Source organism: Grampus griseus (assembly GCF_964374135.1).
Source record: "Grampus griseus genome assembly, chromosome: 7".
NCBI classification, from domain to species: Eukaryota; Metazoa; Chordata; class Mammalia; order Artiodactyla; family Delphinidae; genus Grampus; species Grampus griseus.
The window spans coordinates 60,697,827-60,710,973 of NC_139001.1; the positions used below are offsets into that span (position 1 = coordinate 60,697,827).

General features: G+C 45.5%; 1 protein-coding gene across 2 annotated transcripts in view; it reads right to left on the reverse strand.

Annotated features, from left to right (window-relative positions):
- The window catches only part of CYBRD1 (cytochrome b reductase 1), a 35,176-nt gene extending 25,607 nt beyond the window's left edge, over positions 1 to 9,569 (reverse strand). For both annotated transcript variants that reach the window (XM_082657701.1, XM_082657702.1), the window contains exon 1: positions 9,112 to 9,569. In XM_082657701.1, the coding sequence (XP_082513827.1) occupies positions 9,112 to 9,304 (193 nt within the window). In that variant the 5' untranslated portion in view covers positions 9,305 to 9,569. The remainder of the gene's footprint in view (positions 1 to 9,111) is intronic.
- Positions 9,570 to 13,147: the final 3,578 nt, after the last annotated feature.

Consider the following 13,147-nt stretch of genomic DNA (forward strand, 5'->3'; position numbering starts at 1 on the left):
CCTAGACACCATTCCTGAGGTTCAGTGAGAAGGAAGAAAAAGGTCTCATAAGCCCATGAAGAGGGAAAATGCTATCAAACAGCTACTTGTGACTGAAACAAGGGTTTTTCTGTTAGAGGCCCTAGTCGGCAAAACCATTTTCGCCCAGAAAATGAAGGGAAACGTGAACACATATAATGTGAAAAATACATTTTAAATCTTTCTAAAAGAAAAATTATTGGTGGTGGAACATGCTATTGTGATAAACTTAGAAAGGAAGGAAGGAAGGGAGGGAGGGAGGGAGGGAGGAAGGAAGGAAGGAAGGAAGGAAGGAAGGAAGGAAGGAAGGAAGGAAGGAAGGGGAAAAGAAATCAATACCTGTGTACAATTATTCTTTCAACAATGACGGGAAAAATGAAGTAACTTGAATTGAATTGAATTATTTAGAAATTTTCTCAGTTCCTAGCAGCATAATCAACTCAGGAATATGTGAAATATATATTCTCCAAGATGTAATCTCTGGTTTGACACCAGCTTTCTATCCATAAACCATTACAAAACTATCCACATATACAAATTTGTCTCATAGCAGGCAATGCAAATTTAGAATTTGTCAAAGTGAATGTGGGGAGAAGGGCACTTGGAGGGAGAGAAATATCCCCAGACATAGAAAACAATTTGACTCCAGTTCTTCTGTGTTTAAATCTTGTGATTTACAAAGGTAGGAGTACGTCAGTCTTGTTCACTGTCAGATCCCAGCATTTAGCACAGAGCCTAGCACATAGTAGGAATTCAGTAAATATGTGTTGAATATACAAATCTTGATAAAGTACAGTAATTTAATATTTCCCAGAAAATGAGCAGATCCTCTTTTAAAACGCACAAATCGGGCTTCCCTGGTGGCGCAGTGGTTGAGAGTCCGCCTGCCAATGCAGGGGACACAGGTTCGTGCCCCGGTCCGGGAAGATCCCTACATGCCGCGGAGCGGCTGGGCCCATGAGCCATGGCCGCTGAGCCTGCGCGTCCGGAGCCTGTGCTCCGCAACGGGAGACGCCACAACAGTGAGAGGCCCACGTACCAAAACAAACAAACAAACAAACAAATAAAAACGCACAAATCAAAACCTCAACTGCTGACCCCAGTGTTAGTTCATATAAAACCAAACAGTTGGGCTTCCCTGGTGGCGCAGTGGTTAAGATCCCTCCTGCCAATGCAGGGGACACGGGTTCGAGCCCTGATCCGGGAAGATCCCACATGTCACAGAGCAACTAAGCACGTGTGCCACAATTACTGAGCCTGCGCTCTAGAGCCTGTGAGCCACAACTACTGAGCCTGCATGCCACAACTACTGAGCCCATGCACCACAACAACTGAAGCCCACGCGCCTAGAGCCTGTGTTACTCAACAAGAGAAGCCACCACAATAGAAGCTCGCGCACTGCAACGAAGAGGAGCCCCCCACTTGCAGCAACTAGAGAAAGCCTGCGTGCAGCTACGAAGACCCAACGCAGCCAAAAATAAATAAAAATAAATTTATATTTTAAAAAATGGTCCTTTCAAATAAGTAAAAAGTATTCTGCACTCGGCCCCACCTAATAGCTTTAGGTAAGCTTTAAGTGAACCCCAAAATAAAATAAGAGTAAGTTATTGAGACTGAAGTACACTGGAATTTTAAGACACTTATAAATTCTACTTAAATATGGTGTGCCCATTACACTTTTCTTAACACTGAATAACGTATTACTTTGACCTCCTTGGTAGTATGTTCTGAGCACAATTAGCAAGATTTACAACTTATTTCCCTGTGCACCTAAGAATTCACCTGACACAGTCCAAAGGACCTCAAGTTTAAATGTAAAAGCAGAGAATCCTCTTTAAATACACTTCTTGAAAAGATTCCTGCAGTGGCTACCAAAGAGAATCTGAGCTCTGAAACATGCCTGTGCTCTCAGACTGTCTCACAGCATGAATACCATGAAACTGAAAACCTTTGGAGAATCCAAATGAAAGAAGTGATCTGGATGATTTGGAAGATTTGTTTTAGCAACTTGGCACTAGAAGCATCTCTTTGAAGTGACTAAAACCCTCACAAAGGCACCTACTTGGTACAAAATAGTGTATGAAAAGAGAAAAATTCAATTAATTGGCTAGACGTTTACAAATACCCAGAAACACCAGCTATATTTTCTTATGCCTCATATCAATATTATGACATTAGAACTAGTATTGGCTCTGATATCATTGGTGGTCTAACCCTGGTTAGGCATTTGATCTCTAAAATTAGGAGTTGAACTTCAAGTCCTAGACAGCTCTAAATATTTAGGGCTTAGGTTTTCTAAAAGAAAACCATAACTTGCCTCTAACAAATCAAATGAGAACAACTTGTAGACAGGGCTACATCTTAACTCATTTATTTTACACTGTCTGGCATACAGTAAGTGCTTAATAAATGCACTTAATAAATGCTAATTAAATAAATAGGATAATATATGAAGAAATCAAATGCATAAATGAATGAACAGACTTAGAAAAGTACAGCTGGGACTTCCCTGGTGGAGCAGTGGTTAAGAATCCGCCTGCCAATGCAGGGGACACAGGTTCAAGCCCTGGTCCGGGAAGATCCCACATGCTGCAGAGCAACGAAGCCTGTGTGCCACAACTACTGAGCCTGCGAGCCACAACTACTGAGCCCGCATGCCACAACTACTGAGCCCGCATGCCACAACTACTGAAGCCCACGCACCTAGAGCCCATGCTCCACAACAAGAGAAGCACCGCAGCGAAGAGTAGCCACTGCTCACCGCAACTAGAGAAAGCCCATGCCCAGCAACGAAGACCCAACACAGCCAAAAATAATTAATTAATTAATTAAAAGAAAAGTACAGCTGAAGTCTGCAGTCATTTCAAAGCCTGTTTTGATCTTTTAAGAAAGTTTCTATAGGAAGAAAAACAGTTATAACAAATATTTCTGGTTTATCTTTCTTAAAAGGGAAGATTGTTCTACTCTTTAAGGGAAAAGTTTAAAACCCCACCAAGTCAAGATAGAAAACTCTAGAAGTCACTGGAAGATATATACTGGATTTGGTCCACAGATGTGTTTTGTTTGATCAGCATGATTTGGGGGTTATATTTTGGTTTTGTGGCTTGTTTACTTTTAGACTGAACCAGTTTTTTAAAATCTAGATTCTCCTGGATAATGAGAAACTCTGGTCACTGTGGGCATCCCCAGATAGCCACAATCTGCTGGAGCTAAGAGGTTCCTATTTTGCCAGGAGTAGGCAATCTCCGATTCTCTACCTACACCCTGCTGCACGAGGATCTGACCTTTGGTCATATGCGCTAGTAAACAGAGAGGTTTCTCACCAATGTTATTGCGCAACACTGCTTATAATAAAATTGGCCTCTGATTGGTAAACTGTGTCCAGACTGGGAAGAACAACAAAAAGTCTGTAAAAACCTTATGAAAATACCATACTTTGGGCTTCCCAGAGAGCAGTGGTAACTGTTATATCCTGTATTGGTTTCCTAGGGCTACCATAACAAAGTACCCAAAACTGAGTGACTTAAAACAACAGAAATGTATTCTCTCACAATTCTGGAGACCAGAAGTCTAAAATCAAGGTATTGGCAAGACTGGTTCCTTCAGGAGGCTCTGAGCGAGAATCCATCCCATACCTCTCTCCTCGCTTCTGGTAGCTGCCAACAATACTTGGTATTCCTTGACTTGTAGACAGATCACTCCAATCTCTGCCTCCATCTTCACATGGCCTCCCCTCTGTGTGTCTGTGCCTCAAATCTCCTTCTCTTTTCTCTTATAAGGACACCAGTTTTTGGACTTAGGGCCCATCCTGAATCCAGGCTGATCTCATCTTGAGATCCTTAATTACATCGGCAAAGACGCTAAGGCCCTATTCACAGGTCATTGAGATTAGGACTTGAACATATCTTTTGGGAGCCACTGTTCAACTCACTATATATCTTTTTCAGGAATAAGAAAACCAGGTCCATAGAGTATTTGCAAGAGATACACAACTAAGCTTGTGTGTCACAGCTACTGAGCCTGTGCTCTAGGGCCCATGAGCCACAACTACTGAGCCCACATGCCTCAACTACTGAAGCCCACACACCTAGAGCCCGTGCTCTGCAAGAAGAGAAGCCACTGCAATGAAAATCCCATGCACCGCAATGAGGAGTGGCCCCTGCTCACCACAACTAGAGAAAGCCCGTGCGCAGCAACGAAGACCCAACGCAGCCAAAAATAAATTAATTAATTAATCTTTTTAAAAAGATGACAGAAATTGTAACACATTGAAAATAATCCAATGGGGGAGAAACTTGATGCACAAGGAAAAGAGGAGAATTGATGGAGTGAGAAGGCACAGGTGGTAGGCAATTCTAATGAGGCAGTAACATTCTAATGAGCTTGAGGCCTTTAGAGTAGAGATGCGCTTCCAATATAACATGATGCCCATTCTCCCCTGAGGCTGACTAAAGCAGTGCTTCCAAACGGGCTGTAAACAGCAGAATCACTGAGGGGAAGGGAGGGCACTTTTTCTTTGGATGCTACGATTATCACCACAAATGAGTGGCTGTAAAATTGCATTTTGTTACTAACAATTGGCGATGGTACTGAAATAATCACTCATTCATTCAACAACTATTTACTGGCCTACTTTGTGCCAGTTCCAGGTGTTATTCTAGATGCTGGGGATGCAATAGTGAGCAAAATAATCATGTCTAAAACATTTTTATTAGATGTATTACAAAGAGATCTGCATGTACTTATTTATAACAAAAAAAAATGTGCTTGTGGTTGTCTTGAATTGTGTCTTGAAATGTGCTTGGGGTTGTCTTGAATTGTTGTCTTGAATTGTGTCTTTATGCTTTTAAAAACCCCCGTTTCTTTATGAGTGACAGGTTTAATTATCTATGGTGTCCCAAAGGCTGGTTTTGGAGTAGGTATTTGGAGCACTTTCTCCATTCTATTCTTTGCCAGGTTTTACCCCAAGAGCCTTTCCAAATATATTTAAGTGGTCTTTGAATTTGGTCACTTTTAGATACATTAATAGGATATCCCATTTGCCTTTTAAGAACTACCCTTAATTTCTTTTTGTTATTCTTTTAAATGTGACTTAAATGAAGTTATATTCTCTCACAAAACCAACCTGAGATCATTATACTATTGAATTTCTCTTCCTTCAGTTTATACAGTCAAAAGAGTTCTACACGTGGAAAAGTAAGGCGTCTATAATTGCTGAGGCTTCTTTTCACTAAATTTATATACTTGAATTTTCTACCTTTTACTAAAGAACACATTCCACCTTGCTGAACCTTTTAAAAGATCAACAGCCACTTTGAGAGCATTTATTTGTTTCAGTCTTTTCTGTGGCCTTTTCAAGTTTTGTTTCTCTGATTTCCTGGCAGTATACTTATTTCATGGGAAACAGTCCTTTCAGAGAAGCACAAAGGTCTTCTAAAAGTTCTCTTTGAAACTTCCTCATTCATGTTTGCTGGATTTCCTACTAGTTTAAAATTTTATTTCAGTTTTAACTATCCTGTAGTCTCTTACACTTTATTTTAGAACACATATATTTTCCAAAAGACACATAGATATTTATTTTGTAACTTCTATGTTACCCTTGCTTTCTTCAGAGCTTACTTCTTAAAGGTGTTTCAAAGGACACATATTTATTCTCACATAGTTTTAAATATCATTTACTGTTTGCATTTGTAAAGCATTTTATGCTTAGAGTAAAAACTGTACTTTGGCCTTCCCTCCTCATCGCTGAACATTTGTGTATCACAGAGCTCAATTACATCACGTTCACTATTAGAGATCTGAAGTAACATAGCCTGAAAATTTGCTCCCTGAAGCAATTATATACAGTAAAAAAGCTTTTATAACATGTCTAGTCTGTAACATGTGTGTTTCCCCCAGCCTATGAAGTCAACTATTTACTCCTAGTCCTACTGGAGGCTTCCTACTGCTGGATGTGAGGACATGCAGGTGGGCCAAGACTTGCAAGAACTCATGAGTGCTATGCATGTGCCTATATGTATGAGAAAGCTTACGTGCATGTCAATTAAATGTGTCACCTACATAGAGAACAGACTTGTGGTTGCCAAGGGGGAGGGGAGGTGGGGGAGGGACGGATTGGGAGTTTGGGGTTAGCAGACGCAAACTATTATATATAGAATGGATAAACAACAAGGTCCTACTGTGAACTATATTCGATATCCTGTGATAAACCATAATGGAAAAGAATATGAAGAAGAATGTACACATGTATTCCTGAATCACTTTGCTGTACAGCAGAAATTAACACAACATTGTAAATCAACTATACTTCAATAAAATAAATTTTAAAAATAAGTGTGTCATCTGATTAAAGTGCTTTTCATATCTGGAATCCAAATAGTAAACAGGATGGGTAATGTTGACAGGACAAACATTCCAAAACTAATACAAATACAGGAGTTAAGCTTAAATAAAAGCAGCAGATGAAAATTTCCAAAATGTCCATGTACATATTTTTGCTCCAAAGTGAATATAAACAGATTAAGAAAAGTCCAAGGTTTAGACAAATTATAAATTATTTTAGGAAAACTGTAATGGACTCTAACATGAAGGAAAAGTTTCAAAGTGTATTTTACATGAAGCTTTTTGCTTCTCAAACAGAATATCTTACAGAAAATAAGCGTATTGCCATAAAAGCAGAGAAATGAACCTTGAAAATAAAGCCCCTGAAAACACACTACTTCTGTGTAGTAGTGCTACACAGAAGTAGCACCTGCTCTGTGCCTCAGTTTACTTTTTTTTTTTTTTTTTTTGTTGCGGTACGCGGGCCTCTCACTACTGTGGCCTCTCCCGTTGCGGAGCACAGGCTCCGGACGCGCAGGCCCAGCGTCCATGGCTCACGGGCCCAGCCGCTCCGCGGCATGTGGGATCTTCCCAGACCGGGGCACGAACCCGTGTCCCCTGCATCGGCAGGCGGACTCTCAACCACTGCGCCACCAGGGAAGCCCAGTTTACCCTTATATATCTGTGAAATAGTGCACTTAGTGCACTAAGTAAATGTTAGAGCGTCTCCTCTTTAGAAGTCAAGAAACAAGTATTATCACCTGTGTTTCCCTTACCCTCCATGGTAAGGAGATATTCTAGCCCCTCCGGAAAGTTTCTTAGTATTAGAAGCTGCTCTGAGGAGTTGGTTTGAAGAGATGAAGAGACTGTTCCTACTGCTGTGAGCAAACAAAAGGTGTTGACAGCTCCGGCCAAACTTAAGGGCTCCACCACAAAGGAAAGAGTGCTTCTGCCAACAGCGACTTTGGAACTTGAGTATGTTTTTCTCATTTTAGTTTAGCGGCAAAATACGCAACGAATAACTTAGCCAGCCAGTGGTACTCACACCCGGGTGCCATCTCACACCAGGGAAGCCTCAGAACCACAGCTGGGCCTTGGCAACAGCTTCCAGTACCTCCCAGAGTGGGAGGATGCCAGCCACGCCAGCCACACTGGCCAAGGCTGCTGCCCACGTTTTAAATGGAAACAAAAATCTTTTCTTTAGAAAGGAGGTGGGCGCTTTTTTGTTCTCTTTTTTGTTTGTGGAAAGTTAAATACTGGTGGAGAAAAGGCAGCTTGCTCAGAGGCAAGGCTAGAGGTTTCGGCTGGTGGACACCTCCTTCCCAAGTCCTTTCCACTCCTCTCCATTACTTTCTACGACATAACTCCAGTCCGCTACTTTCTGCCTTGTTCTAAATACTTTCTCTGCCAAGGCCTTGACTTCACTTTTTGGAAAGTGGTTACAAATGGCGCTTGCACCACTCGCTAGAGGTTCCTCCAGCTCAACAGCAGCTGAAGGAAAGGAAGCTGTCAGGACATTGTGAGCAACCCTAGACAAAGACAACAAAACCGGACACTGACGGAGAGAGGAGGTAAGGGGGGAAATGGGTGAAGGTGGTCAAAAGGTACAACCTTCCAGTTATAAGTTCTGGGGATGTAATGCACAGAATGATGGCGGCAGTTAATAATACTATACTGTAGATCTGAACATTGCTAAAGAGACTAGATCTTAAAGTTCTCATCCCAAGGGGGGAAAAAATTGTAACTACGTGAGGTGATGGAAACTAATATATCAATTATATCTCAAAAACAAGAACAAAAACTGCCATCCGCTGAGCGCTCCCTCCGTGCCAGCCTCATCCCAGAGGCAGCAGGCCGAGGCAGCAAACCCCAAAGATGTTCCAAGCAGAAGCATCTCTCCCAGCCCAGCAGCCGCGAGGCCCCCTCGGGCATCTCTGGTCCCGCATTCCGGGCTAGCGCCCAACAGGAAGCCCCGCAGGGGAACTTTCTCTGGGCAGCAGCCACAAAAACAAGTCGGGCTCCAGACTGTCCAATAACCAGGCAGGGCAGCGAAACACCCTTCAGAGTCTTGGCAGCTTCTCGGCTCGACTGCGTTTAACGCTCTAGGAGTGAAACCAGAGCTGATGCTTCCTTCACTCACCCCGGCTACCCGCTGACGGGCCCCTTCGCTCAGGGCTGAGGATGAGACAAGAAGCAGCAAATTCTCGCCCCTCCATTCCCACCGCCACCCCCCCGCCCCCATTGCCTTCCTCTCCTAACCCGCAGCCTTGAAGCAAGTTCAACGAAAGGCGTCGCCTAAAGAGATCTCCGCGCCTGTGATGGCGCAGGCTTGGTCCACAAGGGGGCGATTTTCGGGGGCTCGTGGGCTGCCAGGCCGCACCACGCTCCCGCATCTCTCCTCCGCTCCCGCGTTTGGTGTCGTCTGGTATCGCGTCGCAACCACTCGCAGCAAGGAGTTACTAACCAAGCCGGGCTAGCGCGCCCGGCCAGCCCTCCGCGCCGCGTCAGTGCCCAGCCGATCCCGCCACGCGTCTCACCGCGAACCCCGGCCCCGCGCGCTCCGCCCCAGCGCTCGCCCAAGTCGGCCCGGCCCGCGGCCCCCGGGCCTCGGAGTCCGCCCACCTCCCTCCAGCGCCGCGCCCCGCCGACTCCGCTCCCGGGCCGCCGCGCGCTGCTGCCTCACCCCCTCCCTCGCCCAACCCCACTCGGTTGGAACTCGGTCGGGAACTCCCGGCCCCTGCCTCCCCGCCTCCTCCCAGGAGGTGCCAGTACCGATGCCCTGGATGAAGACGAAGCCGGTGACCACGAGTACAGGGTGCCAGTTAAACTCGAGCGCGGTCCCGTCCCAGCCGAGCCCCTCCCGGTAGTGGAGGACCCAAATGAGGGTGAAGATCACAGACAGGAAGCCGACGAGCAGCGCCGACACCAGCAGCCCCAGGAAGCCCCTGTAGCCTTCCATGGCCATCAGCGCCCCATACTCCGCGCGGTGGTAGCCACAGGAACTCCGCGAAGCGGCGGCGGAGGCCTCTAGGTACTGGCACAGCAGCGGGACGCGTCGTCGACTTCTAGGAGCGCCCGGGGGAGGGGCTTCCTCGCATGCCTGTCTGGGAGGCGGGGCCTCCAGGGGGCGGGCAGCTGGCCGGTGCTCAGAGACTAGCCCCACCCTCGGGCTCTAGTGGCCGCCCAGAGCTCTCGCTGCGGGGTGGCCGCCCCTGGCCCGGCGTCCGTGCTTGCGGAGAGCTCGAACAACCGATCCGGTTACTTGTTGAGAGCGAGAGTGCTGAGGGTTCCATACCCACCACTTTCTTTTAGCTCTTCCCGTGTCTCTTTCCTTATATGAGGGGAGGCAGTGGTGCGCACTCTCGGTTAACAGAAGAGAGGGGTCCGTTGGGTGGCTTTGTGTGTGTGATTTTGACTAACGAAGCCTCATGAGCTGCAGTTCTAGAGGACTGGCTGTCTTTGATGCCAAGGAGGCAACTGTGGGACTGTGTGGACCTGGCCTTACCTAGCAAGGAAACTACTGGCAGTGTGCACTCAAGAGAGAGAAGGCAGATACCTCCTGGACCCTGGACTTGTCCGTATGTGATAAAAATGGATCTTAAAAGTGCCACCTGCTCAAACCTATTTGAACTAAAGCCCCACCTTGGTGGAGTGAAGCTCACTCACTCCCTGCCTTCTTTCCAACATTAAGTTTACCCTTCTCCATTGGACAAGAAAAGTGTCAGTGTTATCAACTGCTGTTAAAGAAAATGGGGCTCTGGCTGTTAGGGCTCCTAGAATGCACTTGGGAACGTTCACTTCTAGCTCTCTCCTGTAGCTCACCTCCAAGGACTAGTTTACCAAATTATCATCTTGCCATTTTGAAAGACCTTAGAATATGCAGGAGATGTATGGGAGTGATTTTCAATGGAAAGACAGGTTTTAGGCAAGGAAGTAGGAGTGTCAAGCACTGGTAGTGGGGCAAGATTGAGGTCTAAGAGTAAGGGGCTGCAGACTTCGCTGATGTCACTATTTTTCCCTTGTTGGTAAAAAGAAAGGGAGAAAAAGAAAGAGAGTAAACAAGTGGAAAAGAAGGACCCCTACCCACAGTATAAGGCTTTCTACGGTCTGGCCCTGATGTCCATGGCTTCTCTCCCAACTCCTCACCACTCCCTACCCATGTCCCTGCCTCTAAAACTGTCCAACCCCATCTCCACCAAGAAACCTTCCCTGAGTCTGCCTATGCCCCTATTTTACACTTCTACCCACCTCCCCATCCAGTGCCTCTCTGCATCACTTATCAAGATGTGATATAACCATCTGTTCCTGTGGCTGTCTCCACTCCCCAGACAGCCTCCTTGAGATTAGTAACTGTCTAATTTATCATTTTATTCTTCCTTGAAATATAGTAGCTACTCAGTAAATATTGGGAGAAGAATGGGACTGAGTGTGTCAGTCAGGGTGCTGGCAGGAAACAGATGGCTCATTCCAGTTGGGCAATTTTATAACGAACAGGGCTACTTACAAAGTTGTGGGCAGGGTGTGGGAAACCACAAGGGTTTTGCAGTGCCCAGGCCTGAATGGGAGAGGGTTACTGAAATCCAGAGAGAGAAAGAGAGACAGACAGAGAGAGAGAGAGAGAGAGAGAGAGAGAGAACAGTGTAAAAAGGGCAGACTGACTGAGGCTATGGCCTTGAGTTGAGGGATGCAGTCAGCCGGCAGGGACCCCCACAGGGAGGAAGAATGGGAGGCAGCATGAATATTCCAGCCTTACTCTCTTCCCCTCCAATCTCCTGCCTGGTCCCAAATGGCTGAAGCTAATCTGAAACCCAGAGGGAAGATGATGTAGCCCATATAGGTCAGCCTCCAGGACACAGCAGAGTGGAGAAGGGTGAGAATAGATCCATAGGAATAAACAAACACTATCACTGAATCTTCCAGTTTTATTTTTTCAGACCTTTTGGGTTCCTGAGTGCTACAAAGATTCCCTGTTTAATTTTATGCTGTTTCTCTTCCTCTTCGACCTTTAACTAGTAATTCTTTAACAACAATATCATTGTGTCCCTATTCTTCTCTCTAAAAGTATCTAGTTCTTGTCCCCAGGTAACTTCTTCACCCCCTTAGCCCAACACCTTCACTCCACTCTCGAGTTGATTTTACTCTGCAGCAGCAGCAAAGAAGAATCTGTGGGATTCCAGACTCCATTTAACAAAACACCTCAGGAGAATGAAAACATGGCCAAATAGTATGGATGATGTTGAATCATCCTGAAGTTACCAGCTAAACTGAGAAAAATTTCAACTTTTTTTTTTTTTTAAATTTCAACTTTTAAGTTGTCCTTTAAGGACCTAACTTTAATAAAACTTGTCACTTGAAAGAGGAAACTTTTTAATAAAGTTTGTTGTGGCTTGGTATTAACAACTTTTAAAAACAGATTTGTTATATAAGTTTCCCTCAGGGGGTGGTAAATAATTTGCCACCAAAGTACTTACTCAGATACTTTGTGAAGTACTTTGTAAAGTTTACAAAGTTACTTTACTCAAGTACTTTTTACATCAATGCTATCAAAGGGCTGCCTGATGTGTGGGGATGGGGTAGGGCATTGAACAAGATAGCCTTCCGAAAAACCTATGATTCTAGAAACATGTATATATTGGCACAGATGTTTATTGTCCCTGACAGACACAAAATGCAGAGTGAGGAGAGTTGTGAAGGGCCAGGGAGAGAAAATCTAAACCCCACTCATCAAGAGATCAGGAACCAGGGGCCCTGTTTGCCATTTATCTGCTGATCTTCCACGAGGCAGTGTTGCATTTCTTTGGCACGTACAGAAGTCCAGTATTCTAATGTAAAGTCTAATAAGTTGTACTTAGTGTTTGCTGTCTGGAGTAAGTGGACCATTTTTTAAACATTCAAATGTTGACTGTGTGTTGGTTACTCTGTTTGCCCCTCCACTCTCCACCCTTCTTGGTCTTGCCCTGTGCCCTGACAGATTCTAGTCCTCTGGCTTCCAATTGACTTTGGTCAATGTGTGGTGCTGGAAGGTCAGAGAGCAGGAAGAAAGAGGAGTCATCGATCTATTTATCCCACCATGCCCCCTTGCCACACCATGGTTTTTGTTTTGTTTTGTTTTTTTGCGGTACACGGGCCTCTCTCTGTTGTGGCCTCTCCCGTTGCGGAGCACAGGCTCCAGACGCGCAGGCTCAGCGGCCGTGGCTCACGGGCCCGGCTGCTCCGCGGCATGTGGGATTTTCCCGGACCGGAGCACGAACCCATGTCCCCTGCATCAGCAGGCGGACTCTCAACCACTGCGCCACCAGGGAAGCCCTGCCAGACCATGGATTTTACAGTGGTTGTATTCCTCTTTTGGAGGAACACATGGGGACTTTTAAGTGTCCCCTCTTCCCCAGCTACAGCTCCCCCGGGACCAGTAACACCATGCCCACTCCCTTCTACAGGCCTGCGCGTGGTATCGGCTGCCGGCTCGTACTTGTCCTTGGTCCTCACCATTCCTTGTGGGGTTCGTAACCCAAACAGAAGAGTCTGTTTGCACCCCTGTAAATAGTCCCCTTATTAAACGCTCTTGAATGAAAGACTTTGTGCAAACCAGCTGTTTCCTGCAGGACCGTGACAGAGACAAGTGGAAAAATACTCTTGCCTAATACTACTGTTTCCCCAGCCTTGTCTGTGCCTTCTTAGGACATACTATGAAAGGAGGAATATATGAAGCAAGAAAAAAATCACAAGCAGGAGAAGTGAGCTCACACATCTTCCTCTTTTCTCTTCTACTAGACCAGAGATTTGGGGATCAGAAAGCGCTCTCAGATGA